This window comes from Thermomyces lanuginosus (assembly GCF_041956635.1).
Source record: "Thermomyces lanuginosus strain ATCC 200065 unplaced genomic scaffold VTN49scaffold_7, whole genome shotgun sequence".
In the NCBI taxonomy this organism is placed as follows: Eukaryota; Fungi; Ascomycota; class Eurotiomycetes; order Eurotiales; family Trichocomaceae; genus Thermomyces; species Thermomyces lanuginosus.
In genome coordinates, this window is record NW_027192341.1 from 198755 (window position 1) to 225020 (window position 26266).

Consider the following 26266-nt stretch of genomic DNA (forward strand, 5'->3'; position numbering starts at 1 on the left):
ATTCATGGCCGCCTTGTCGGCGTCATGGACCCAGGCTGCACTTGATTGGGCGGAACGGCCCGCACGGTCATTGGCTGACCGTATGATTGGCTGCGATCGTTCCTTTCCAGAACAGGAAACCTACAACTTCAACACGACGGTTGAGGTCAACATCAGCAGCTTCGGAAATGCTCGAGCTGGAGAGATTTTGATCAATTATACGTAGTATGTAGCTATACAATGCAGCTAGGATAAGAACAGCAAATCTCATCTATCCTATGTACTAGAGCTCTGGTGCGACTTTTCCAGAAGTGCAGCGTCTGGTCGATCATGATATCGCCCGTCATCACTACTGCTGTCTCGGTCGTCATCATCACCGCTGAGGAGCTCCTCGTCGCTCTCCGAAGCAAAGGCATTATACAGCTCGCCACCACGTCTCCGTCTACCGCCCGCCCCGGCAAGAGGTGCCGCATCATCGTCGACATCGTTGACAATGTCGAATTCGTAGTCATCACGGGGGTTATTGCGGAGACGCCGGCGTCGCTGAATGTAGAAATACACGCCTAGACAGGTGCAAAAGACAACAATCAGCACGAGAGATGCGTAAATCCAGACCTGTGTGCGAGGCCCGACACCAAAGGTCGGCAAGAAGGACGGCAAAAAGTTCGACGACGGACTCGTCTCGGCCGCATCTGCTTCGGACGTATTCTCAGAATCTGCAGGAGTCGGCGAGGGCTTCGACGGTCGGTCAGCATGGTCCTCCGGCGACGAAACGGCAGGAGTTTTAATGGGAGGCGGGTCGACGGTAACGGTCGCGTGGATAGCATCCTCGGCGGTATGTTCGTCGTCATCCTCTTCCGGAAGAGGATGAGGTTTCTGTTTGGCTGCATCGATGGCATAGCCCCATAGCGTGATACGCCAGTCGATGAAATTGCCCGTGAATTCATTGACCTTGGTATCCTTGACAATGACAGTCCAGCTGCCAATGCCAGATTCACCCCTAATGTGAACTTAACACACCCTGATCTTAAGAAAAAAGGGGGAAAACGTACCAGTGCGCCACTGTCATAAAGGTCCAATCGACATAACCTGCCTCCGCATTGTCCCGTTCCCGAGGAACACTCAGGTGACTGACAACCCCTTCGGGGCTCCGCAGTTCGGCGCTAAGATCACCCCTGCGCGTGTGGTTGACGTTCATGGTCACTGTGACGTGCTCTACCCCGGCCAGGTTGGCCTCCTTGAGCATATCTTCAGTAATCTCAAAATAGCTAGCGAGGCCCCGATTGCCCTGTGGGATCTCTCGGTCCACTCGCAACCATGGCGAAGTATACCACGCTTGCGGTGGTACCAGAGTCCAATTCTTGGCCTTTTGCACCAGTGCATATGTATCGATTTTGCCGTAACCATATTGATGACTGAACTGCTTGCCAATCTTGGTCGTTTGGACGTCATCGTTGTCATCAGGGACCGGAACGGCGGTCTCCACTAGGAGGTACTGGACATCCCGCCAGGTGAGGTCCGGGCGAACGCTGAGAGCAAGAGCAATAGCCCCAGCCGCAAGTGGACTCGCGGCTGACGTGCCACTATGCCCATTCGTGCAGGCATTGGCCCCGACATCCGTCGTATGAATGAAACTGCCACTCCCGCTACTGTACGTAACGACTAACTGCGCCGAGCATGCTTCCGAGTACGCAGGGTGGTTCCCTTTGCGGTCAATGGCACCCACCGTCACGCTGTAGATGCTGTTGGTATAGCCATCGAAATTGCAATTATCGCCTAGAGATGCGCCGTTCCCAGCAGCAAAAACGAATATGGACCCTTTGCCATCACGACCATTGACTACCCCGTTGGCAATTGCACGCCTGACCAGGATCCCCGGCGCTTCCATGGTTTTCCCGTCATCGCGCGGACCCCAGGAGCAAGAGTAAATGTGATTCTTTTGAAAGCCGTAGTTGACCGCTGCTGCCTCGTCCGCATCATCGATCGGTTTGGAAAGAATGCGGATGCCAGCGACTTTGCTTTCGTACGCGACGCCCACCCCGCACACTCCGTTTCGGACGGCGGCTACCTCACCGGCACATCTCGTGCCATGCCTGTCATCGAACAAGCGAGGCCTTGGCTCGTTGCTGTCCTCATTAAAATCCCAAGAACCCTCTGGAAAGTAGTTGTCCTTGAGGTCTTCGCTATTCATATCCAGACCATCATCCACAATCGCGGTTACGACCCCTTCGCCAGTGATGCCTTCGAGCCACACGCCCGTCACATTCAGATCGTGTCCCACCTGTTCGGTGTTGAACAGATGCCACTGATCCTTGAAAATGGGGTCCTTGATGGAGAGATCCGACGCAATGCGGTCTCGCACGACCACCGCGGAGTTACCTCTTGCATCTAACCCACTGTCGGCGGACAGTTCCCGTGGAAGTACTGAGCGCTTTACTAGTCGCTGCCTCTGCTCCAACTTCTGCGACCAGAGCACTCCGTCCATTCCGTCCGCTCTCCGCTCGAGTTGAGACGCCTCGGCACCACCACGCCGTCGCAATCTTCGGCGCACCCGCAACGTCTCTAGCAGGTCATCTGCCTCCCCGCTGCGCTCTCGCGGCACCGAGAACTTGTGGTGGTTCGGGAGATTCCCGATCGGCCCCTCATGACGGGCCCCTAGCACTTTGGCCACTTGCTCCGGCGACGTGGCATCGTCGAGATGGAGTGCGAAAAAATCGTGGGTATCATACGTGCGACGGGCGAGTTCCGCGAACGACGGATACAATAACGACAGCACTGCTGCAGCTCTGAAGAAACGCATGATCGAGAGATAGCTAAGTCGGAACGAACACTAGTACTCGTAGGGCATTTGAGTAATCGAGCGTGGCCATTAAAAACCACGCTGGAGGCACGGCTCAAGCAATGTCGACCATAAATCAGCGAGTGTCCAAGTATACTGAATATTCGGTTCAAAAAAGAGAACGTCGTCAAAGCGAATACGAAATGATCATCCCGTAAATCGCAGATCAATGCATCTGACTTCGTGTAAACTCCGTGTTCATGGGCCAGGCCTGGCGCTCAGCGTCGCCCGTGTCGCAGACGGGGTCTGCATTACGCCAGCTTGCCGCCTTCAACCAACCAGAGTAAAGTGCTTGTTACGAACTGGGGACATTACCGTACAAAAACTTACATACCGCCTAACGAGTTAAATTCAACGTAACCTCTGCTTATATAATCTCCAATGGCCAGCATGCCCTCTCCGAACACAGCCCTTGCTGTCGTGGCCATGCCATGGTGTTCTGACTGGATGGCGGAGGTTGACCAGCGTGTAAATCCCACCATCGTCATTCGTCAATGCTATGGCTAAATTTACACTGGCGTGCACACCAGCCACCGGGACGGATCATCCTCCAACTCGATCACCAGCCACCAGCTTTAACCACTAGTAGGCTCCTAGTAGTTCAATAGTTCCAGGGCCCGACGGGCTGCGATCGCCATCGAGAGGGTCGTACAATGCGGTACTTCGAGTCGCTCCTTGCTTGCAATTCCTAGTGATCGATTATTTAATCGAATCAGCCAGGATACACGGGCTTTCGATCCTTGATAATCCTGGAATTTGGCTTCATTTTTACCTGTTTGGGCCGCAATCGGCCTGCGCATGTGATAAGAAACCCTCAGTTTGCGCATTGCGACAAGAACGGCGCAGTGAATCTGGTTGATGCTTGAACGAGGATCTGGTGCCTCAGAAGTGAGTTGGCTCATGCGACGGTCAATCCCTCGTGTGATCCAAGGTCATTGAGCTCATCGCCTATTCTACTAGGTGAAGAAGCATTCGATCAAGCGTAACGCCCGGCGTTGCAAGTAGCAATTCTTTCAGAATCGGCATTGCCGCACAGCTGCAACGATGGCTACAAGGCCCCGCCGTATGTCGCATTCGACACACAGTGGCCAGCCCGGAGCAGAGTATGGCGCGGCGCCGCGATCGTCGCAGCAAAGAATCCAGGGCAATGGTGAGAGAGGACCGATAAGTGGTAATTACGAGGCTATTCCTGCCACTCATTCGACTGCGCCGGAGGCGCAAACCACATCAGGGTGGTATAGAAACGGGACGGCACCACAGGTTCATCCTGGCGCAGCTAGATCGCAGGACCCAACGGCCCGTGTAGCGCACCAGGAAGATCGTCGTGCATCACTCCCAACAGACCAGACTGATTATCACCGACGGCCGGGGCCACAGAGGTCCGCGACACAACCATTGCCATCTCACGCGGCAAATCCTGTTCCAGCGCAGTATGTAAATCGAAGCCAGGAATCGTGGAAGGCATCCGACACCGAGATCCGATCGGGAAGCCAGCCATCACCTCTGAGCCGTACAAGCACGGTTCGTTCGTCAACAGGAGAGCGACCGACGGTGGCATGGGAGAAATCACCTCTTCAGCAATTCGAAGCGAATTATAATGTCAACGGCAGAACAAAGGAAGAGAAAAGGGCTCGAGTCATGGAAGCGGAGCGACGCCTGAAGGAGCAGATAGCAAGGCGTGCAAGTCAAGCTTCACAGGGGTCAGGAAGACCGGACATGGATCGGCGCCCATCCAACAAGGAGCCGGTGTCCCAGTCTGGACAAACATCTGCATCGATGGGTAGAGATCAAGCAGAACAAGATTCGTTCGATCAAGCCTCGATACGCATAGCAAGACAACAGTCAGTCAGCCGTCATCCACCCCCGACAGTGGTGCAATACACGAAAGTGCAGGCGCCCCGAGAACCCCAGTATGCGACGTCTCGAAACGACCACGATGCCTTGGGGCGCACACCGGATTCCGATCGGTCGAGAGACGAATACCGCTCCCGTTCTCATAGCATCAAAGGTCCTCGGGATCAAGTCTCAGGAATGCAGAACGTGCCACATCAGGAACACCCAAGAGATCCTGGCACTGCTATTCCACCTAGACCTCTTCCGACACGGCCAGATAGCATCAAGGCGCAAAATAATACGTCGTTTGAGTACGGACTACGGTCCGATCCCACTCGTTCTGCTCAGCAGCAAACTCCAGGCGTTCAGCTTAGCCAATACCCGGAGTCGGCGAGACCTCCCCAAGGACTTGGTTCGGAGTCAGCGCAGGTGGCTCAGATGCCGGCCAACACCGGGGCACGGAATCCTCAGCAGGATACTGGGAGCAACGAGACCCCTCCACCTCAGACGAAGAAGCGACCCACAGTGTCGTTCGACGTACCGCCGCCGACGCCGCCACCACTAGATGAATACAAACAGGCACGTGTGGCGAGACTGCGTGTCGCGGACAGGAATTATGAGCAACAAATTGACGTTGATCGAGGAAAAGCGTGGTGGGAGCAAGATAGTACTTCCAAGAGACGACGCAGTAGGGCACTTCCTGCAGACTTCCGAAAGCCACCCCTACAAGTGAACGAGAAGAATGGATTTCAGCCGCCGCTGTTTCTCAAATGCGGGCCGTTACTTCAGTATCGCGGGATCCGACGGACGACCATTGATGGGCCTCATGGGCCTGTGGAGCAAGAGTTTTGGCGCGGTAGTGTCATGATCGTCACGACGGACTCTCGTTCTAACCTTGAGAAGCCTCCTGTTTTGCGTCTCTTTGGCCAGCCAATGGACCTGCTGCCCCCGCCGCCGCGACACGTCAGTGCAGAGGATGGTGCACGCCTGCCACCAGAATACATCGATCCTACGGCCGGCCTTGTCAAGGTTGGCAGGGACGGCCGGCCACTCTACGTGAAGCCGGTTGAACATGTGGACGAAGAGGTGGACTTGTCGCACGTCGAGAATGAAGATGGCCTGTTTGAATACACTCCCAGTCCCATCGACTATAGCCCAGACGGACCCGGGAAGCCCGTCCCTAGCAATCGGTTGCATCCGCTAGATGGTGAGAAAGCTGGCTTATACGAGGAGGTCCCTGGTTTCCGTCTGTACTCCGACCCAGCTCGAGATGTAACCTTTTGGCGGTTCAATATCGAGGTCGAGCTGGGCGAGAAACAAGAACGCATTGCGTACCGCATCAACAATGGTCCGGCCATTGGGTTCTGGATACCCGGAAAGGGACAACCAATGAGCGTCATGTTCTATTCCTGCAACGGTTTCAGCCTTTCGGTCGATTCTAACAAGTTCAGCGGGCCTGATCCTCTTTGGCGGGATGTTCTCAACGAGCATCAGACCCGCCCATTCCATGTGATGATCGGTGGCGGAGATCAAGTATACAATGACAAACTGATTGAGGAGAGCAAGTTGTTTCAAGAGTGGACGCGCATCAAGAATCCTCATACTAAGGCCCACGCGCCATTCAACGCAGCCATGAAGGCGGAAATGGAGACGTTCTACCTCAATCGTTATGCGTCTTGGTTCTCTCAGGGTCTTTTTGGACTGGCGAACAGCCAAATTCCCATGGTTAACATGTGGGATGACCACGACATTATTGATGGCTACGGTTCGTATCCGGACCATTTCATGAGGACTCCGGTCTTCACCGGGCTAGGAAACGTTGCCTTCAAATACTACCTCCTCTTTCAACATCAGAGCGTACCAGAGGAGACGGAGCAGGATGAGCCCAGTTGGCTTCTCGGAGCGGAACCGGGCCCATATATCAACGCTCGAAGCCACAGTCTGTTCATGTCTTTAGGGAAGCCTGTTGCCTTGCTCGCCCTTGACTGCCGGACAGAGCGAATGGTATGTATCAGACGGCAATCTGTGCGAGGAAGAAGAGGCTAACGACTACTAGCGGGACGAAATTCTGAGTGACCAGACATACGATCTGATCTGGGAACGCTGCCATCGCGAAATTGTCAAGGGAGTGACAAAACACCTAATTGTTGTCGTCGGCGTCCCAGTCGCATATCCTCGACTTGTGAGCGTCTCCATTCGCGGCCCAGAAAAGGCAGAAAAGACTGACAAACGTGATAACAGGTGTGGCTGGAAAACATCCTAACCAGTCGCGTGATGGATCCTGTCAAAGCGCTCGGCCGCGCTGGGCTGTTTGGCGGATTCCTGAATAAGTTCGACGGCGGCGTTGAGATCCTCGACGATCTGGACGATCACTGGACGTCCAAGCACCACAAGCTGGAGCGGACATGGTTCATTGAGGACCTCCAGGACCTCGCAGCGGAGAAATCGGTGCGCGTCACCATCCTGAGCGGTGATGTCCACCTTGCCGCCATCGGCCAGTTTTACTCCAATCCGAAGCTCAAGATCGCCAAGCACAACGATTATCGATACATGCCAAACATCATTTCGTCAGCGATCGCCAATTCGCCGCCTCCTGAGTTGTTGGCTGATGTGCTGAACAAGCGGAATAAAGTCCACCACATGGATACGGTTACGGATGAGGATATGATTCCGATCTTTACGCACGATGTGGACGCGAAGCCACGCAATAACAAACGTCTACTTCCGCGGCGTAATTGGTGCTCGATACGGGAGTACCAACCAGGTATGTGACGGAGACCAGTACGCCCTATGTAATTCTATTCTAACATTTCTCTCCGCAGGAACTACTCCTCCGCCGACACCACCAGAACCTGAGTCCCCTCCTACTCCGCCTGACGTGCAACCGGGCAGGATCAAACGAACACTCTCCCTCGGTCGGGGCGACGGACCGCGTATCAAGCGAACCCTCTCTCTCGGCCGGGGTGAAGGCGGCGACGGGGCCCGGGGCGGTCTCCTGCGACGCCTATCCCAGCGCGGACCGCCGCCGACTAGAGATTTCAACCTTGATCGTGCTCCCGTCCGGCGCTTCAGCATGGACGGACCACGTCCGCCAACACGACCATCGGAGACTGGTGATAGCTACTTCCCGGAGCGTCCTGGCCCGTTCCTCCGCCGCCCCACGAACCTCAGCCAAAAGGCATCGAAGAAGAACAAGGACAACGAGGAAGAAGGGCGCAATGCCCTCGTCAACCTTGAGGGCGGGCTCGACGTCACGCTGAACCTCGAGGTCAACCCCAAGGATCCCGCCGGAATCACGACGCCGTATCGTCTACTAGTACCTGCGCTGTGGCACGAGGGCGGAATTGAGCCAGAGCCGGAACGGGTAGTGAAAGGGTGGAGGAAGTGGTTCGGTCGAGGTAAGAAAAACAAGAAGCAACTGTCCAACAAAGTGGACGATGATTTGCCGCCGGACGACGATGAGGAAGAGGATGTTCCGCCGCAGGGATATCCACCGCAGCAGCCGCGTGGGCAGGATGACTACGATGATGAAGAGGAGGAAGAGGAGGAGTCCCCGCCGCCTACGCAAAAGAGGCGGTGGTTCGGCCTCCGATGATGGCATGTCTTGGATTCTACGTACCCGATGCGATTATGTAACGATGTAACGATGAGATACCACTATCATGGTGTTCATGACCCCTTTCCTGTACTTATGAGCTCTTGTTACGTTTGATGATGTACATTCAAGACAAGATATGTTGCGGATGTATCCGACTAACCACGGAGATATGATTCCTTTTTGAGATTACGCATGGAATTGAACGGCTATGCGCCGAATTTATGCATACGATCAAAACCATGGCAGTGTCTACTAGTGCAGTAACCCATCCGGAGTCCAACATTAACGTTCGGTACATTATTGTTGCCTGTTTGATTTTTAATCCATCCGGACTTCCGGAGAAGAAAACAGAATGCGGAGGAATAAGCTTCCCCGCAAATTCACACCAACTACCTGGGCATGTATTCCATCGTTGGAGACGTATTCCTAGATAGACTCCAAGAATCACATTCACGATTGACATTTCCCAGCCTTCTGAGCCTCGGTATAACGGATGAGCCTCTAGTGTCGACGAAATCAAGGCCAAATTGCGCCAGCGGAGAGCCTTTTTCGGCGGTTAAAAGAAAACCCCCCGGTACAAAACACGAGACGATTTAGTGACGACAGATCAAGCACTCTCACTGAGTCGTGGCCCAAACGTTCATCCTGCTGAAAGATCGACTCAGGCACATGCTTTTGAGATGACTGCCAAGTAGCGGCCCGTAATCAGATCAGGGCCCGATTAGAATTTTGACAGCAGCTTCGATTTCAGGGACGCTGGACTGTGTTTGGCTGAGAGCAAGATAGGTGGAGGAGAAGATCACGCCTTGCCCGAAACAGAAAATACAAGGGCAACCCTAGAAAATCTGGGGAAGCCACCCGAAACCCTAAACTATCCCGCTGACCGCTGATCATTTTTCTACTGGCCACCATGAAACGTCGGGACGGTCTAAATTACAAATGCCGAAGCCTCCTCGACTAGGGGCTTTGGGTAGATATCGTGGCCCTATTCCATTTATTTGTTCGATATTTATCAAATAGTTGAAACTGTCACAGTGTGAAAAAGATTCGCAGCAAAGAATCTTGGCAAATGACGGACAGCAACATTCGCCTAATTAGTGGCCCCGATCGAAGCGAGTCAATCACACGAACGTATAAAACAAACTTTCGATCCCTCGCGAATAGCACCGCGCTATTGGAGTGTGACCATCTAGTGATCGTCACCGCTTGGCGGGATCGTCGTGTCGGCCCCTCTCGGGTTCTACCAATGACGTCGGTCAGCGACTGACTTTATTTGCTGGGTGCTGACCGTTCTGGTCGGGCTGCCTGTAACCTACTGTCGGGAACACCGCTGCATGTGGATGTAATGGCGCATATACGCATGGCATAAATGTAACTACAGATGTCGTATGGAGTACTACAGTGCACAAGCGCAGAACGGAAAGTACGGGAGGGATCGCGGAGAAATTTTCCATAGAGAACCGTGCTGCGTGCATAGAATTGAACTGCTATTGGGCAAGCTATTCCCTTAGACCACGGACGAGTGTAATAGGTCTGCTAGTTGAGATGGATGCGGTGTAACGCCGTATCCTAACACTCGGGGTATAAAGATAGCCTTGGAAGTATGTACGATGATGTAGGTGGTTGAGCCACATTGCAGCGGATTGATCAGATCGACCAGGTTGTACGCACGGAACAATATGCGGAGCTCCCTCGTGCTGTTCTTCCTCTCTGCGTGGACGGCCTTGGCGCGGCCTGTTCGACGAGGTATGTAGCAAGGGACACTATTACATGTTGACCTTGTTGATTCTAAGACTGCATGCGCAGCGGTTCCGCAAGATCTGCTCGACCAGTTTGAACTCTTTTCACAATATTCGGCGGCCGCATACTGTGCGGCAAACAATCATGCTCCAGTGGGCTCAGACGTAACGTGCTCGGAGAATGTCTGCCCTGAGGTAGATGCGGCGGACGCAACGTTTCTCTATTCTTTTGAAGAGTGGGTGTCGACAAAGCACAGAGACAGTAGTAGAGACAGCAGTCTAACTGAGATGTGCAGTTCTGGATTAGGCGATGTTACCGGCCTTCTCGCTCTCGACAACACGAATAAACTGATCGTCCTCTCTTTCCGCGGCTCTCGCTCAGTAGAGAACTGGATCGCGAACCTCGCCGCCGATCTGACAGAAATATCTGACATCTGCTCCGGCTGCGAGGGGCATGTCGGCTTCGTTACTTCTTGGAGGTCTGTAGCCGACACTATAAGGGAGCAGGTGCAGAATGCCGTGAACGAGCATCCCGATTACCGCGTGGTCTTTACCGGACATAGTTTGGGAGGCGCACTGGCAACTATTGCCGCAGCAGCTCTGCGAGGAAATGGATACAATATCGACGTGGTATGTGGGAAGAAGCCACCCAGACAAACAATTATGTGGAAACATGCAAGGATGGCTAATACACGGTCCAACAGTTCTCATATGGCGCGCCCCGCGTCGGTAACAGGGCATTTGCAGAATTCCTGACCGCACAGACGGGCGGCACCCTGTATCGCATCACCCATACCAATGATATCGTCCCTAGACTCCCTCCTCGAGACTGGGGTTACAGCCACTCTAGCCCGGAGTACTGGGTCACGTCTGGTAACGACGTCCCAGTGACCGCAAACGACATCACCGTCGTGGAGGGCATCGATTCCACCGACGGGAACAACCAGGGGAATATCCCAGACATCCCTTCGCATCTATGGTATTTCGGTCCCATTTCAGAGTGTGATTAACGACCCGGAAGCGCAATAACGGTTTGTACATAGTGGCTGGATTATGGTTGATAATGCTTGTGATTGAGGGGGATATGATGGCGCGATCATGGACAGGGATTGATCTGATCATTCAACGGATTGCATGCATGGGCACCTGCAAATATTTGATGAGTAATGATGGTACGAATTAAAATGTACTAATGCTGCATAACATCATGACAATTTCCTTGGACTACATATTTGACCCTTGCTCAAATCCGGGTAAAGATGTGGAGAGTCTCAACCCCAGGAAGTTTTCCGTCCGTCACTCTCCATATGATTGGGTCAAGGCTCGAAGCAACTGCGTGGGCTGCTATTGGTTGAATTACCAGAATTTCTCTCCTCTCCACCAATCATAGTTTAAGTTAGCTACTGGTTATTCCCAATTAGGGCTCGAGCACGGAGTAACCTAACTACAAACAGTATTCACTAATCACACTGTCAGAGACCACGGTACTGGGTTTGAGGCAGTGAGCTCAAAGCCCCAAGTGAGACAACAAAATTTGGAGCTCAGTATCAAACTGGACTTCCGGCAAATACATTCGGCAAATAAGCTGCTGTCACCGGCAACTTTTCCCATACCTTGCCCATCATCATGACTCCTATCCAACATCAAGGAGTTGTAGAGACTTGTTGAAGGAACCCGAAGAGTTGCCAGAACTCTGTCCCGGCAGTCGATAATGTCGTTGAGGAGTGGATCCATCGTCTGGAGTCGCGACACCTCCTGACTGATCTTGGGAGTGATTACGCGGAAGATGACGATCCCGACTCCAGATTGACAGAAACGGCTGCAAAAGAGGCTGCAAGCAAGGAATCTGGGCGTACTTTGGTGAAGCGAGGGATCATTGTTGTTCGGGAAGATACAGGATTGGATAGGACGGGTACCGTATTGGCCATATGGTGGATTGCCCCTCGATGAGAGAGCATCGCCAAGGGGCCATAGCACCCAAACCTCCCAAACAACCGCCCTTCATGCCCTGATATGGGGAATAGCAGACCAGATTCCAGAATTTCTGCAATCTCTGTCGAAGTAGCGGATTCTTTGTGTGGAGCATGGACCTGTTTCGTCGAAGATGACTTGATTCATCATGTCATTCATCATCATGGGGCCACCGAGCACGATGCGGACAAAACTCGAAGGTGAGGAGAGGGTTTGAATTGGCAAAGACATGGAATGACATTATTCATCAGACAGAACGGATTCCTTTCAAGGGCGTGGCTTCACCAAAACATTGTGACAGATCCAACATCTCATAGAGAGAGATTCACGTCACGCTATCAGGAAACAGACCACGTTGGCTACGAGAAAATGTTTTACCAGAGCCTCTGCAGCTGTCCTGGCAATGTCCATTACTCCCCAGGTACCCACAAGATGGCTGGAATTTCTTTCTGCTGGTGAAGGAGATGATAGCCATCACAAGCGACAGTAACGGTGGGAATGGCAGCAACGTTAGGGATGCCATCCTAGAACACACATATTACTGCATCCATCTATCAGGTTAATGAGGAAGAAGTCTACAACGCCTACGCAGAAGACGAAGTTGTTTTGCCTCGGATGAACTGTTGGTTGTTCTACATTCTCACAGGGCAATCATGTAACGATTGAAGCATGCCACTGCGATTGAGTACTGTACTAGTGATCTCGTCACGCCTGATGATGGTGCAGGTACATTCAAGCCATATTCATGCGGATGTATCCGATTTGATGCACAGACCCACTACCGGGCTCCTTCTGTCAAGAGGCGGCCGTGGCCTTACCTTTTGAGATGTTATGAAGGATTTCTAGATCCGCAGGCCGGGCACGTGGTAGCGAGCAGATAGTCTGCTAACTAGTAGGCTGGACTCAATGCTGAGACAGCACGCCGTTTCTCTCGCAAATCTTTCTGCATCCAACAGCTCTTTGAGTCTCAGTCTCCGACGACCACAAGGTACACGGTCCGCCAGGCCATGACTCAAGTACAGTATCACAATATGCTGGGCAAAAGGCAACGTCGTTGCTTCTGATTTGTGCAGAAGAAAAACGATACTAAACGGAAAGAGGGAAGTATTCCCTTCCCGCTATAACGGCTAGGCTGCGCAATAACTTGAGCACGTTTCCTCATCGTCGTCGGGGATCTAGTATTCTCCCAAAGCCCCATAGTGCACGAGCACGTTCACAGTTGACATCTCCTCTCACTGATCTACCTCGGCTTTATGGTTGAGTTTGAGTCTAGACTACACCTGGGAAATCTCATGGAGATTCTCCAGCGCTAGGCCGTATAGATCAGAAAAGTTTCCCGTGCGGGGGAGATCAGCCACGTTCCCGTAATGATCCATACTAGGCTCAAAGTAGGAGCCCGCTCAAATCAAACAAATCAGTAGTCAGCCATGCTGGAAGGTTTTTCTTTTTTTCTTGTCAGGCAGCGGCTCAACCTGTCATCGCTGCAGGGTCTCAATCAGAAACATAACTGGAAGCTTCCAATGCAGGAACGCCGCGTCATATTGGACACTGGCTGGATGAAAAGTACGAGAAGAAGATCCACGCCTTGCCTGAAATGGAAAATACAAGTCTAACCCTAAAGGTAGTTGTGTTGGAGCCTTTGGAGACATTGGAGAAGCCCTGAAAATTTAAATTAACCGACTGACCACTAACAGTTGGTCACCCGCCAACATGGAACTTCGACAGCTCCAAAAAAGCGAGTGCCGACTGCCGGCTACTCCCGCTCTCCAGTACCCTGGCTCCGTTGACCCACCACTGATTTGCTCCATAAACTGTACGGAGTATCAAGACGCATCGTTGAGACTATCCGTATCACAATCTTGGCAAATGACAGAAAAGGTTTCTCAACTGCCGATTGGATTGACCAGCCCTTAACGGTCCAAAAGTAGGAAAGAAAAGAGGCCTTTGCATTTTGTTCACGGATAGCACCTCATCGTCTTTTTTTCTCCGCTCCGTCCGATGATCATAGATCTTCTAGCCTATCGGCGGGATCACCGGATTGGCCCCTCTCGAGATTCTACCAATAGACGTTAGCCAGTGGTTGGGACATTGTTGTTGATTGTTGACTCCGTTTTGCTGCTATGGCGCCCACAGTTTTCGGGAATGCCGAGGATGTGGAAATGTGGATGCAGGGGGGGCAGAAGCGCAGGGCAGAGATGTAACTGCAATCTGCAGGTGGTTGACGTACTATGCGTATCGTGGCTTACTCGCTCGTACTCCATACAGAGCAACGATATTCGACTTGAGAATTGTACGGCGTGCAGTGAGATGTGTTTGGCTATTGGGCAGCGCTGGTCCTTCGGCTGAATACGAGAATAATAGCTCAGAGGAATGTGTTGCAACGCCGGATTATGACACTTGCGGAGTCGGGCTATAAAATGGCCTTGGAGTATGCACGACCATGTAGGTGATAGACAGGTAGAACAAGACTTGCAACGGATTTGATCGATCAGATCGTAGCGACGATATGAGGAGCTCCCTTGTGCTGTTCTTTGTCTCTGCGTGGACGGCCTTGGCCAGTCCTATTCGTCGAGGTATGTGGCCACGCAATACTCTCATGCATTGCCTTTCGACCTGCTGTACTAAGACTGCACATACAGAGGTCTCGCAGGATCTGTTTAACCAGTTCAATCTCTTTGCACAGTATTCTGCAGCCGCATACTGCGGAAAAAACAATGATGCCCCAGCTGGTACAAACATTACGTGCACGGGAAATGCCTGCCCCGAGGTAGAGAAGGCGGATGCAACGTTTCTCTACTCGTTTGAAGAGTAAGTGTCGACATAAGTGCAGGCACTCGCCGTGGAAATAGCAGACTGACCGGGAAGTGCAGCTCTGGAGTGGGCGATGTCACCGGCTTCCTTGCTCTCGACAACACGAACAAATTGATCGTCCTCTCTTTCCGTGGCTCTCGTTCCATAGAGAACTGGATCGGGAATCTTAACTTCGACTTGAAAGAAATAAATGACATTTGCTCCGGCTGCAGGGGACATGACGGCTTCACTTCGTCCTGGAGGTCTGTAGCCGATACGTTAAGGCAGAAGGTGGAGGATGCTGTGAGGGAGCATCCCGACTATCGCGTGGTGTTTACCGGACATAGCTTGGGTGGTGCATTGGCAACTGTTGCCGGAGCAGACCTGCGTGGAAATGGGTATGATATCGACGTGGTATGTAGTAAACGAGATCATGCGGGAAAGTGCAGGAAGTCTGATACACGCATATTAGTTTTCATATGGCGCCCCCCGAGTCGGAAACAGGGCTTTTGCAGAATTCCTGACCGTACAGACCGGCGGAACACTCTACCGCATTACCCACACCAATGATATTGTCCCTAGACTCCCGCCGCGCGAATTCGGTTACAGCCATTCTAGCCCAGAGTACTGGATCAAATCTGGAACCCTTGTCCCCGTCACCCGAAACGATATCGTGAAGATAGAAGGCATCGATGCCACCGGCGGCAATAACCAGCCTAACATTCCGGATATCCCTGCGCACCTATGGTACTTCGGGTTAATTGGGACATGTCTTTAGTGCGCGGCGCGGCTGGGTCCGCAATGACAGTTTGTATAAAGTTTGAGGTTAGGCAGGATCATGATGTTCGTCACTTGGGGTCATTTGACGGTCAAATCAAGATGACACTCTCCAAGCATTGATGAGTTGAATCAAAATGGATCAGTGGTACATAACGCAATGCCGTATTATTTGAACCTTTTTTACCCTGTCAATCCAGAGAAGCGACTCAAGAGCGAGACGAGTCATCTCTAGAGAAAAAGAACTACGTACGGAGTAGGTACGTTGAGTCCTGATGTTTGTCACCTAGGTAGTTATATCGTAAGGTGACTAGATAAGAACTCGAAGCATGTGAATCATGATTGGCCAAATTGTCAGAGCTTGTCATTATTCACCAATCATAATTCAAACTATCTATCCAAACTAGGAATAGCGCAAAGTATAAGTCATGTGTTTCTTTAAATCAGGAAGTTCCCTATGTTGATCTGTGAACCTCAGCTTGGGACGCGTAACCTCACGTGTATGGACAGCAACATCTCATCAACTCAGCAGTTCATCAGCTGGGTTATATACAGGTTTATTCTGTCATTTCTCATTGCAAGCAACGTCTTGTCATCTTTGTCCACCATGTATATTCCAACAGCGTGGTCCTGTTCGGAATTGTTGGAACTTGAAAACCTACCAGAGTACAAACGAAAATCGACAGTTCATCTATTTAAGCAACTGGCTGTGCACATTTGACGATGCGGGAAACCATCCGGAATACGCAGTTGCCGTTGCCAGGTTTCTTTTGGAATGGGAGGAGATAGAGTCCATCGCCATTGGAATGCCAGATAGTTTCGACTACTGGTCATGGGGCTCTATATCACCCTTTGCTATCTGCCTTTCCTCGAGGCCGTTGGCGACAAATCCAACATGCTTGGCTCAAGACTTAGACAGACCCAAATATCTTCTTCTACTATGACATTGAGAATGTTGTGAGGATTGGATTCTTTCCCTGGAGCCGCGACGGCTGCTGAAAAAAAAACGACGGAGCGATTACCTCAAAGATTACCTTGCAGGCGCCATATTGTCGGAAAAAGTTGCAAAAGAAGCCGCAAATAAGGACTGTGAACGAGTTTGGGCCACCCGGAGAATCCGTATGTGGCGGGAAGATCCAAGGAAGGGCGAGAAGGGGACCGATCTGGTAGTGGGATGGATTGAGCCCTGGATGAGACACCATCGCAAAGCGGTCACAGAAGCCAAGCCTTCCAAACTACCAGATCCCATTCTCCTGGCAACAGAGAATAGCAGAAGGATTGCCGGAATTTCTACGGCCGCTGCCGCAATGGCGCGTGGTTCTTTGCATGGAACACGGAAACTGCTTCGCTGAAGATGGCTTGAGACGTCACCAGATCCATCACCACTGAGCTACCGATGTCGATGCGGACTACCTTCTCTCTAAAGGTGAGGAAGAGATGCCAGAATTGGCAGAAACCTGAATGACGTTGTCCATCCGGAGGAACGAATTCTCGCAATCCGACACCTGCCAGTGCGTCAAGGTTATTACTGCACCACATCATCATGCCAGTTTCGATTTGTCACGATGAAGGACTGGTCCTCGCACCTGGAGGCAACCGAACACGACGGTGGGGGCTATGAAGAGATGTTTTATCAGACCCTCTCCAGCAGCCCAGGCAAGTTCATTACTTTCCAGTCTATCCGAGGGACGACTGGTCTTATGTGGGGTACCAGCTTAGTCAGTTACACTGGGCTGGCCCTTCGATTACGTGATCTACACAGTACTCTGTAACTATATCTCTCCGCCATTATGTTTTATAGCCGAAGTGGAGTAACTAAGCTGCAACCAAAAGGCGTGCCATATATGCCGTCAGCGGTCCTGTCCAGTTGATCGAATATACGGGACAGCACTGTACGGAGTACTTGTATTGCGCACCTGTATTGAGACTTAACCGCTTTTAGATAGCGTTCGCGCGCAATTGACCAATCACAGTCAATGGAGTTAATATCCAATCACGTGAATTCTACTCAACAATTCCTGGGTCCCTGCTTGCGGCAAGGTCTTCTACAGAGCCAGTGTAGGCCATGTATTTGGGCTAACAGGCCTTCGGAATGTTTGCAATTCGATCATAATTACGGTCAGCATTGCTATGCCTCTACTGTAAAGGTGTTATTATTCGTCGATAAAATTCCAGCGTCCCATCGGAATCTGCACAATGCTCATCATTGGCCTCACCGGCTCCATTGCAACCGGCAAATCAACTGTGTCAAGCATCCTCTCCTCGCCTCCATATAACCTCCCCATTATCGACGCGGATATTCTCGCCCGCAAGGTCGTCGAGCCGGGAACGCCAGGATACAATTCAATAGTTAAATACTTTGGTCCGACCACCCCGGACCTGCTACTTCCTGCGGGTCCCAATGACGATCCCACAGCACCCAGACCGTTGAACCGGCCGGCGCTGGGTCGGCGCGTCTTTGGTGACAGCGAGGAGCGCCGGCGTGACCGCGCTGTCTTGAACAAGATCATCCATCCGGCCGTGCGGCGAGAAACCTACAAGGCGCTTCTATATCACTTCCTACGCGGGCAATGGGCCGTGGTGTTGGATGTCCCGCTGCTGTTCGAGTCCGGGATGGATGCCATCTGCGGAACGGTCATTGTGGTCGCGGTGAGCGATCCCGCGGTGCAGATGGCGCGCCTGCGTGCCCGGGATCCGCACCTCTCCGCGGAGGATGCGGAGAATCGTGTTCGTAGCCAAGGCGATGTCCGTGAGAAAGTGAAGAAAGCGCTTTTTCGCAACTCAAGTGCAGAGGAGAGCACCGACAAAGGTTCAAGAGGTGTGGTGATTTGGAATGATGGTGACAAGGAGGATTTGCATAGGGAGGTGGACCGAGCCATGGCCGTCATCCGGCGGAATAGTCCCAGCTGGTGGTCATGGCTGTTGCTGCTTGTGCCTCCGTTGGGTATCGCAGCGGGTGTTTGGAATGGGATTGTCAATTTATGGATTCAGAGAAGCTGGGCGCAGAAGGCTACCAGAGAGAAAGCCAAGATGTAGAAATCCTCATCATTGATAGTATATCTTAATATGTAATCGGCTTTCCTATAGCGATCACAATCGTTTGGCATGAAAGACATGGTTTAAATGGATGATTCCATGCAGTTCCCTGATGCCCTGATGGCTCGGAGGGGTTCGTCAAACGAAACGCACAGGGTACAAGGCGTGGGAAACCGCCAGTAATGCGCAGAGTGCTGCAGCTGATCAAAATTAGGGTTAAGGGTATCAATTCGGCGAGGAGGGGGGGTATTTTGTGCTTGGTTTTGCCGTCGTCTTGGGGTTGAAGTCACGTCGGCGGGTGGGCTGAGAAATACGCGGGCGAACCATCACCTCATCCAAAATGTCGGTAGTCGAAAGAATCAAACCCTACCAACGAAAAAGACGCTCGAGTTCATCAAACCTGCTGCATGCATCCTGTCAGGGCCAATTTTTGTGCCTTGCATGGGCCGAGCCCCTTGTGTGGTCCGCTTTTAGATTCAATCTGATCGACTTGCTTTGCAAAGACTTCAAACCTCTTCGTGGCAATCCTTATCCGTGTATCAGAACAGAACATCCAAGAAGTACTCTACCGAGTTCACCACTATATACATCTCAACTCCATGTATGAACCCAAATCCTTTTTCCTTGTAGCATATGCTAATTGGCCTAAGAATTCACCGTGCTAATGGCTGGCCGGTCGTGTCCCATCCTGCAGTAGATCGAGCCTTCCCCCGCTTCATCCGTCGTAATTGACATGTTCGGTTGTGCCGGGGATACGGCTCGCTGGGTTGGCTTTTCTCGGAATTCACATCAAATATCAGCAGGTGTAGTGTTCTACTCGTCAGCATGCCGGCCGTCCAAGATGCGAGCGTGGATCCGACGGCATCGATAATGCACAACCCCCTGCCGACCCCTTTGACGCCGGCAGACTCGACCAAGTCGAGTCCCTCCGTCACCAAGGATCTAGGATCGGTGGATTCGGATCCTCAGCTGCCGCCGACAAAGCGTCGCCGCACCGGGGATTACAATGGCGCGGACCTCTCGGCCGAGCTGGATGATAATACAGCCGAGGACCATGCCGACGGTTTATCACAAGGCAATCGGTTAGACATCAACAATCAGACGCCCGATGGCACCACTTCCTCGTCATCCGCGTCTTTTGAAAAGTCAGCTTCCCCTTCAACTGCCGCGCCTACCGATGGTTCCGAGACCAACACTACGCTAGATCGGCCGGTGGCGCCACCGATTGATTATGAAAAGTATAAGCCGAGGTCTTCAATTCCGTCGATACCCGTGACAGCATATGCACAGGAATGCATCAATGCCGCATATGCGTCGAGATTGAACCCGTACGCCCTGCACAAGGACGAGCAGGAGGCGCTCCAGGATCATCTTTGCCATCTGCATGTGACTACGTATCTTAACATTCGCAATGGCATTCTCCGCCTTTGGACGCGGAATCCGATGGTCAGCGTAACAAAAGAGGAAGCCCTCGGTTGCGCCAAGGACTATCGCTGGATGGGACTCGCATCATTTGCGTATGAATGGCTCGTGCGAAATGGCTACATCAACTTTGGCTGTGTGGAGGTTCCGAAGGCAATTTTTACTCCACCGAAACGATCTCACCGCAGCGAAAGGCCGGTGATTGTAATTGTCGGGGCTGGTGTATCTGGGCTAGGCTGTGCTAGACAGCTGGAAAGTCTGTTCAAGCAGTACCAGGGTGATGGGATCATTCCCAAGGTGATTATCTTGGAAGGAAGACGCCGTATAGGAGGACGCGTCTATTCGCATCCATTGAAAAGTCATAAAAATGTATCCCTCCCGAGAGGCTTGCGGCCGACAGCCGATATGGGTGCGCAAATCGTTGTCGGTTTCGACGGCGGCAACCCGTTGGACCCGATTATACGGGCGCAGCTAGCACTACACTGCCATATGCTCCGTGATATCTCGACAATATACGATATCGACGGATCAGCGGTGGATGAGCTACAAGATGCGCGGGATGAGCGGCTCTACAATGATCTCCTCGGTCGCTCCGGCCTCTATCGGCACAAGGCTGTGATCACCCCAACTGCCGAGGGCAATCGGGAGATGATCGATCATGGCCGCGACGTGCTGGCGGACGACGGTGTCACGGTAAAACAGTACGAGGAGGCGCGGGCGGCAGGAACCGTTGGCATGCTACTCCCAGCCGCGCGATTCCGACGCGGAATCGGCCATAAAACGGCTCGTCAGGGCCCGCCACCGACTGCGCCGGTGCCTGAGAAAGGGCCGGACGAGGAGCTGCCGGCCGCAATGGAGTGCCAGCGCATGGGATGGACATTACGAAATGGCGTCTCACCGAATGAGACGTTGGACCTAGACGGGGTCGCGAAACAGTCGGCGACGCAGACTCTTGGGGCCGTCATGGACGAAGGGGTTAGGCAGTACCAAAGGATGCTACCTTTGGAGCCGAAAGACATGCGACTACTAAACTGGCATTACGCGAATCTAGAGTATGCGAATGCTACCACCTTGGGGACGCTTAGTCTATCCGGATGGGACCAGGATATGGGCAATGAATTTGAAGGAGAACATGCGCAAGTAATTGGGGGTTACCAGCAGCTGCCGCGAGGGTTGTGGGCGCTCCCGACGCGACTAGACGTGCGTCCGAACAAAACGGCAACGAAAATCAGCTACGACGAACGCAGTCAGGGCTTGAGCAAGGCAGTTGTTTACTGCGAGGACGGCGAGACGATCGAGGCGGACCACGTGGTGTATACGGGATCGCTGGGCACTCTGAAGCACCGCACAGTGGAGTTCGACCCTCCGTTGCCAGAGTGGAAGCTCGGCGCGATCGACCGGCTGGGCTTCGGGGTGATGAACAAAGTCGTACTGGTTTTCGACGAGCCGTTTTGGGACGTCAACCGGGACATGTTCGGTCTGCTGCGGGAACCGACAGGCTCGGTGGACAGCATGAACCAGGACGACTATGCGACCAACCGCGGACGGTTCTACCTGTTTTGGAACTGCGTCAAGACGAGCGGGATGCCGGTGCTGATTGCGTTGATGGCGGGGGACGCCGCGCACCAGGCAGAGACGATGACGGACGAAGCAATCGTGACGGAGGTCACGGCGCAGCTCCGAAAAATCTTTTCGTCAGACTCGGTTACCGTGCCGGATCCGCTCGAGACGATCGTGACGAGATGGAAGTCGGACAAGTTTACCTACGGCAGCTACTCGTTTGTGGCCGCGGAGGCGCTGCCAGGGGACTACGACTTGATGGCTCGACCGGTGGGCAACCTGCACTTTGCAGGCGAGGCGACCTGCGGGACGCATCCGGCGACTGTACACGGGGCGTACCTGTCGGGCCTGCGCGCCGCGCGGGAGATCATCGACGCGATCTACGGGCCGATCGCGCTGCCGTCGCCTCTGGTACCGAGCAAACCTCCATCACCAGGGACCAACACCGTCCCAACCACCACCACCACCACCACCACCACCACTACCGCCACCGTCGCCAACGAAACCCGCAGCTCCTCATCTTCCACGGCAGCATCCCACAGCGCCTACACCGCGGCCCTCACCGCACACATCCACTCCACGCTCGGCCCCGCGCCCGCCCGTCCCGGACGCCTGGCGCTGAACCCCTTCCTCACCTTCCAAAAGGACTTTTGGCAAGCCGCGCGGGACGAAGGCGACGCGCGGAAACGCGCCGCAACAAACAATCCCAACGCGCGGGCTGCGCGGGACGAGATCCGGGCCATCCTGGGGCGGATGTGGCGCGAGGCGGCGGAAGACGTCAAGGCGCCCTATCACGCACAAATGCAAGAACGACGGGCGGAAAATGAAAGACGGCTGGAGGAATGGCAGCAAGAGATGGAAGAGTACAAGCGGCGCGTGGCGGAGGAGAAGGAGAGATGGATCAGAAAGAATCCGTTTGAGGAGTGGAGGAGAAGACGATAAGCTTTTCCCGTCTACGAGTACAGAGTAGGCTCATGATAAAGTTCTAAAAGTAGTGTTAAATGTATGAGTATCACGTAGCAAATGCCAATCAATTCCATTGACTGATGGTATGTATAACCTCATCGACAAATGCAAGTATGTAAGCAAGCAAGCAAGGCTCTAATAGCAAGACGGCTCTATCACATCTCGAAAATGCGTGTCTAATAATAAATACTCATCATCCCATGAAAAACGTGCCAAAGCGCCCGAATGAAACAAAGACGAAAAATGAATCAGATTAGAGGGTTCTGCTTGTATTCCGGCACCGCCCCGTTTGTCGAACCATTTGTCTTGCCGTTTGTATGAACGGTTTCCTGCGCGGCAGGCTCGACGCGGGATGTGTCACCCGGTTTCGACGCGACGGGCTCATCGTCAGCCTCGTAGAGCTCGGCGAGATATCGCTCTGCTTCGAGGGCGGCCATGCAACCGGATCCTAATCATCCATTAGTATCTTGTTTGTCTGCGCGAAAGAGAGAGAGAGAGAGAAAAAGACGTACCGGCACTGGTGATAGCCTGTCGATACTTCTTGTCCTGGACATCACCTGCGGCGAAAACTCCCGGCACGCTTGTTTGAGCGGTGCCTGGGATGGTCTTGATGTAGCCGTCCTCGTCGAGCTTGACCTGCCCCTTGACGAGACCCGACGCAGGGTCATGGCCGATGGCGTAGAAGAGACCGTTGGCGGGAACGACCTCCTCGTCGCCAGAACGCGTGTCCTTGACGCGCAGATGTGTCATGAGGCCCCGAGGACCCTCTTCTCCCAGAATCTCCGTCGCGACCGAGTTGAATCGAACCGTGATCTTGGGGTGAGAGAGCAGGCGCTTGGCCATGGTCTTGGAGGCGCGCAGCTTATCCCGACGCACCAGGACAGTCACCTGGCTGGCGTACTTGGTCAAGAAGAGGGCCTCTTCGGCGGCCGAGTCACCACCGCCGACGACGTAGAGTGGCTTGTTACGGAAGATCGGCAGGGCACCGTCGCAGACGGCGCAGGCGCTAACACCGTTTTGCCAGTACTTCTCCTCACCCGGCAGGTTCAACCGGCGCGCGTTCGCACCCGTCGCGATGATGAGCGCGTCCGTCGTGTGTGCGGGTTCCGCGTCCGGACCATCCTGCCACTCCTTCCACAGGCGGAAGGGACGCGACGAGAGGTCGACGCGTGTGATGGTCTCGGTGATGATTTCCGTACCAAAGCGCTCGGACTGCTTTCGCATGTTGTCCATCAACTCTGGGCCGTTGATCCCTGTGGGGAAACCAGGGAAGTTCTCGACCTCCGTCGTTGTGGTCAACTGGCCACCCGCGGCGGTGCCGTTGGCCAGCATGCCCTCATACAGGACGGGGTTCAGCTCGGCGCGCGACAGGTAAATCGCGGCCGTATGCGCCGCGGGGCCGGAGCCGATAACTTCATCACGTCAGTTTCTCTTCTATATTTCATTTGTTTTTCATGTTTTTTTTTTTTCTTGGACAGATTGAATGGAGGGCCAACATACTGACGACTTTGGCATGCACCATCTTCTTCTGCGTCGCGGCAGACCCCACCAGCAACGGTGACGTAGTCGACTTCTGCTGGAAAGATGACGCCGCAGCCGCGGAGACTCCTAACGACCGGTAGGAAAGGGGAAAGACACGACGAAAGGCGGAGGAAAACACGGTGAAAGAATAGGGTCTTTTTAAGACCTCTTTGTGGTATTTCAGGTCGCAGTTTCAAGTTCTGATCCAGTCAATTCCAACGTCAACAGAGCGGAAATGCTCCAGGCTTTATCATCTGGCGGATAGCTTAGGCCTCGGTCCGCTGGTCCCCATTTTTCCCAGTCTCGATCGTCTCCGTTAATAATCAAGAAAGACTCGCCCAAGGTTCGACGGTTCGAGAAAGCCGCGCGTCACGTGATCTAACATGTGGAGAAGGCGTGGCGAACAGACTTTTTTTGGATAGGCCAATCAGTCAACAAAAGCGCACGCCCTTGCACGCCCTTGTGCATTTCACAACCACTAGCCTGCTCGGTACACCATTCCCACTAAACCCTTTCAGGTATCTGGGGGACCTCAGGGTCCAGTCGCTCCTGGGCTATTCCAAAAATGGATCTTGGCCCCCCGCCCTGAGACAAGTCTTTGGGTCGGGGTTAATTCCGGTATCGGAGTGGCAGGGTTGGCACTTGGCTGACGGTCACCTGGATATTCTACTCAGAGTAACCTCAGGTAACCCAGGTGCCCTGTTCCCCTCTTCGTTTACTCCCTATGTACCTTGGATAGAGGATGAAGATTGTTGTTAATAAAGGAGAGGGAAAAAAAAAAAAAAAACCTACACCATGCAGGTCCCAGCTGAACAGCCTGCTGTGGCGGGACTAACACTCATATATCCGAATGAGGCTGATTCAGCATTCGCCACCGCTCTGACCCTCTGACGCAAATCGACAATGGAATGATCTGTCGTTGTTCTATGGTGAGCCTCAGGCCATCATTATTATTCTGCAGTAACTAGTATTTAGTTCAGCTGCACGAACAACAAAGTATAGTACTCCGCCTAGTAGAGCGATAAATTCAATTCAGCCCGACAGTCATCATCATCTCCACAGGATAGATAAGGAAGTTCCCCCAAACGCCGGTAAGATATTCATGACGAATGATGGTTCGGAAAACAGAAAAAAGCAACCCGATTCTAGATTATGCAATCCAGCCCGTCCAAACGCCCGGGTCATCGCGGCCAGAACATGGCGGCTACGACCCCTCCGTTCTGTTTTTGTCCTCCTCTTTGTAATCCTCCATCTTTGCATCGTCGCCCGTTCCTCCAGCCAGCACCTTGGTCCGCAGCACGTCAATTCCTGGATGCGGTGTTCCGGGGGTCACAGCCACCACGTTGTCATTTTCATCCACAAATTCAAAGTTATACCGCGACAGCAGGTGCGGAATCGCGGACAACTGCGGGCCGTATCGCGCGGAATTGTCGTATAATTCGTACAATGGGACCGCCAGCAGCTTCATATTCTTGGGCACAGAAAGAACCTCTACTCTCGTTAGTCGAAAACAATTTACTCGAAACATTCCAATAGACTTTGGTACGGGAAGGGACGCACTCTTCTTTGGAAGCTGGATAAAGTACAGCTTCTTGCACTCCTTCGGCCGAGTAACATGCCCGGGCAGGAAAGGGTACATGAACGTCTCAAAGTTCGGCCGCCACCACTGCGCCAGCGTGTCACCAATGTCCCAGTCTTCGTTCACCCCTTCGCCACTAAACTGGGAGCCGACAGGCGCCAATCGTTCATTCAGTCGTGCCTTGAACCCGGGGATTTCCTCATCGTCTGGCCGGAGGTAATCGCCTGGTCTGGTATCATTCCTCGAGTCAGTACCGGGCGCCACGAGCGGGGGAAAGTGGGGGAAAAGTAATACAGCTTGAAAAAAGCGTTCGCAATCTGCAGCATCAACACGTGCGGATGGTTATGCTCATGGCACACCAGCACGCCCTCACAGGTACGCCGCATGCCATACTTGTGATAGTGGTCCTCCAATCGCTTCAGTCGCGCCTGCACGGAGGGGTCCTCCTCGGGCTGCGTCTCCTTTGTCCCGAAGGTGTAGTTGGACAGCGGGTAGAGTCGGATCGTCGGTGGTTGCTGGGCATTGAACGGCTTGGGGATGATTGGACTGGATTTACCAATTAGTAAAACTTGTTAAAAGAGTAGAAACGAGAGAAAGGGAACATACGGCCGCGAGCTTTGCATCGCGGTTTCCGTGATGGTCGACATGGTGGGCGA

At 53.1% G+C, this 26266-nt stretch overlaps 8 protein-coding genes across 8 annotated transcripts; 5 read left to right on the forward strand and 3 right to left on the reverse strand.

The window, feature by feature from the left end:
- Nucleotides 1–255: 255 nt before the first annotated feature.
- Nucleotides 256–2779, reverse strand: VTN49DRAFT_7506 (uncharacterized protein; the record flags this gene model as incomplete). The annotated part of the gene is made up of 2 exons (XM_069415783.1): nucleotides 256–979; nucleotides 1032–2779. 2 exons carry the CDS (start codon nucleotides 2777–2779, stop codon nucleotides 256–258), a joined length of 2472 nt encoding a protein of 823 aa, XP_069271867.1.
- A 1083-nt stretch (nucleotides 2780–3862) lies between these two features.
- VTN49DRAFT_7507 (uncharacterized protein) lies at nucleotides 3863–8246 on the forward strand (the record flags this gene model as incomplete). Its single annotated transcript, XM_069415784.1, has 4 exons — nucleotides 3863–6655; nucleotides 6708–6833; nucleotides 6893–7415; nucleotides 7474–8246. 4 exons carry the CDS (start codon nucleotides 3863–3865, stop codon nucleotides 8244–8246), a joined length of 4215 nt encoding a protein of 1404 aa, XP_069271868.1.
- Nucleotides 8247–9928: 1682 nt separating this feature from the next.
- VTN49DRAFT_7508 (uncharacterized protein) lies at nucleotides 9929–10998 on the forward strand (the record flags this gene model as incomplete). The annotated part of the gene is made up of 4 exons (XM_069415785.1): nucleotides 9929–9995; nucleotides 10056–10224; nucleotides 10285–10618; nucleotides 10693–10998. 4 exons carry the CDS (start codon nucleotides 9929–9931, stop codon nucleotides 10996–10998), a joined length of 876 nt encoding a protein of 291 aa, XP_069271869.1.
- A 3467-nt stretch (nucleotides 10999–14465) lies between these two features.
- Nucleotides 14466–15527, forward strand: VTN49DRAFT_7509 (uncharacterized protein; the record flags this gene model as incomplete). Its single annotated transcript, XM_069415786.1, has 4 exons — nucleotides 14466–14532; nucleotides 14599–14767; nucleotides 14830–15163; nucleotides 15222–15527. 4 exons carry the CDS (start codon nucleotides 14466–14468, stop codon nucleotides 15525–15527), a joined length of 876 nt encoding a protein of 291 aa, XP_069271870.1.
- Nucleotides 15528–17722: 2195 nt separating this feature from the next.
- VTN49DRAFT_7510 (uncharacterized protein) lies at nucleotides 17723–18562 on the forward strand (the record flags this gene model as incomplete). The annotated part of the gene is made up of 1 exon (XM_069415788.1): nucleotides 17723–18562. The coding sequence occupies one exon, from the start codon at nucleotides 17723–17725 to the stop codon at nucleotides 18560–18562; it is 840 nt and encodes a 279-aa protein (XP_069271871.1).
- Nucleotides 18563–19387: 825 nt separating this feature from the next.
- VTN49DRAFT_7511 (uncharacterized protein) lies at nucleotides 19388–22486 on the forward strand (the record flags this gene model as incomplete). The annotated part of the gene is made up of 1 exon (XM_069415789.1): nucleotides 19388–22486. One exon carries the CDS (start codon nucleotides 19388–19390, stop codon nucleotides 22484–22486), a length of 3099 nt encoding a protein of 1032 aa, XP_069271872.1.
- Nucleotides 22487–22758: 272 nt separating this feature from the next.
- VTN49DRAFT_7512 (uncharacterized protein) lies at nucleotides 22759–24032 on the reverse strand (the record flags this gene model as incomplete). The annotated part of the gene is made up of 3 exons (XM_069415790.1): nucleotides 22759–22958; nucleotides 23023–23922; nucleotides 24011–24032. 3 exons carry the CDS (start codon nucleotides 24030–24032, stop codon nucleotides 22759–22761), a joined length of 1122 nt encoding a protein of 373 aa, XP_069271873.1.
- Nucleotides 24033–25235: 1203 nt separating this feature from the next.
- VTN49DRAFT_7513 (uncharacterized protein) lies at nucleotides 25236–26257 on the reverse strand (the record flags this gene model as incomplete). The annotated part of the gene is made up of 4 exons (XM_069415791.1): nucleotides 25236–25522; nucleotides 25592–25839; nucleotides 25905–26156; nucleotides 26217–26257. The coding sequence occupies 4 exons, from the start codon at nucleotides 26255–26257 to the stop codon at nucleotides 25236–25238; spliced, it is 828 nt and encodes a 275-aa protein (XP_069271874.1).
- Between the last annotated feature and the right edge of the window lie 9 nt (nucleotides 26258–26266).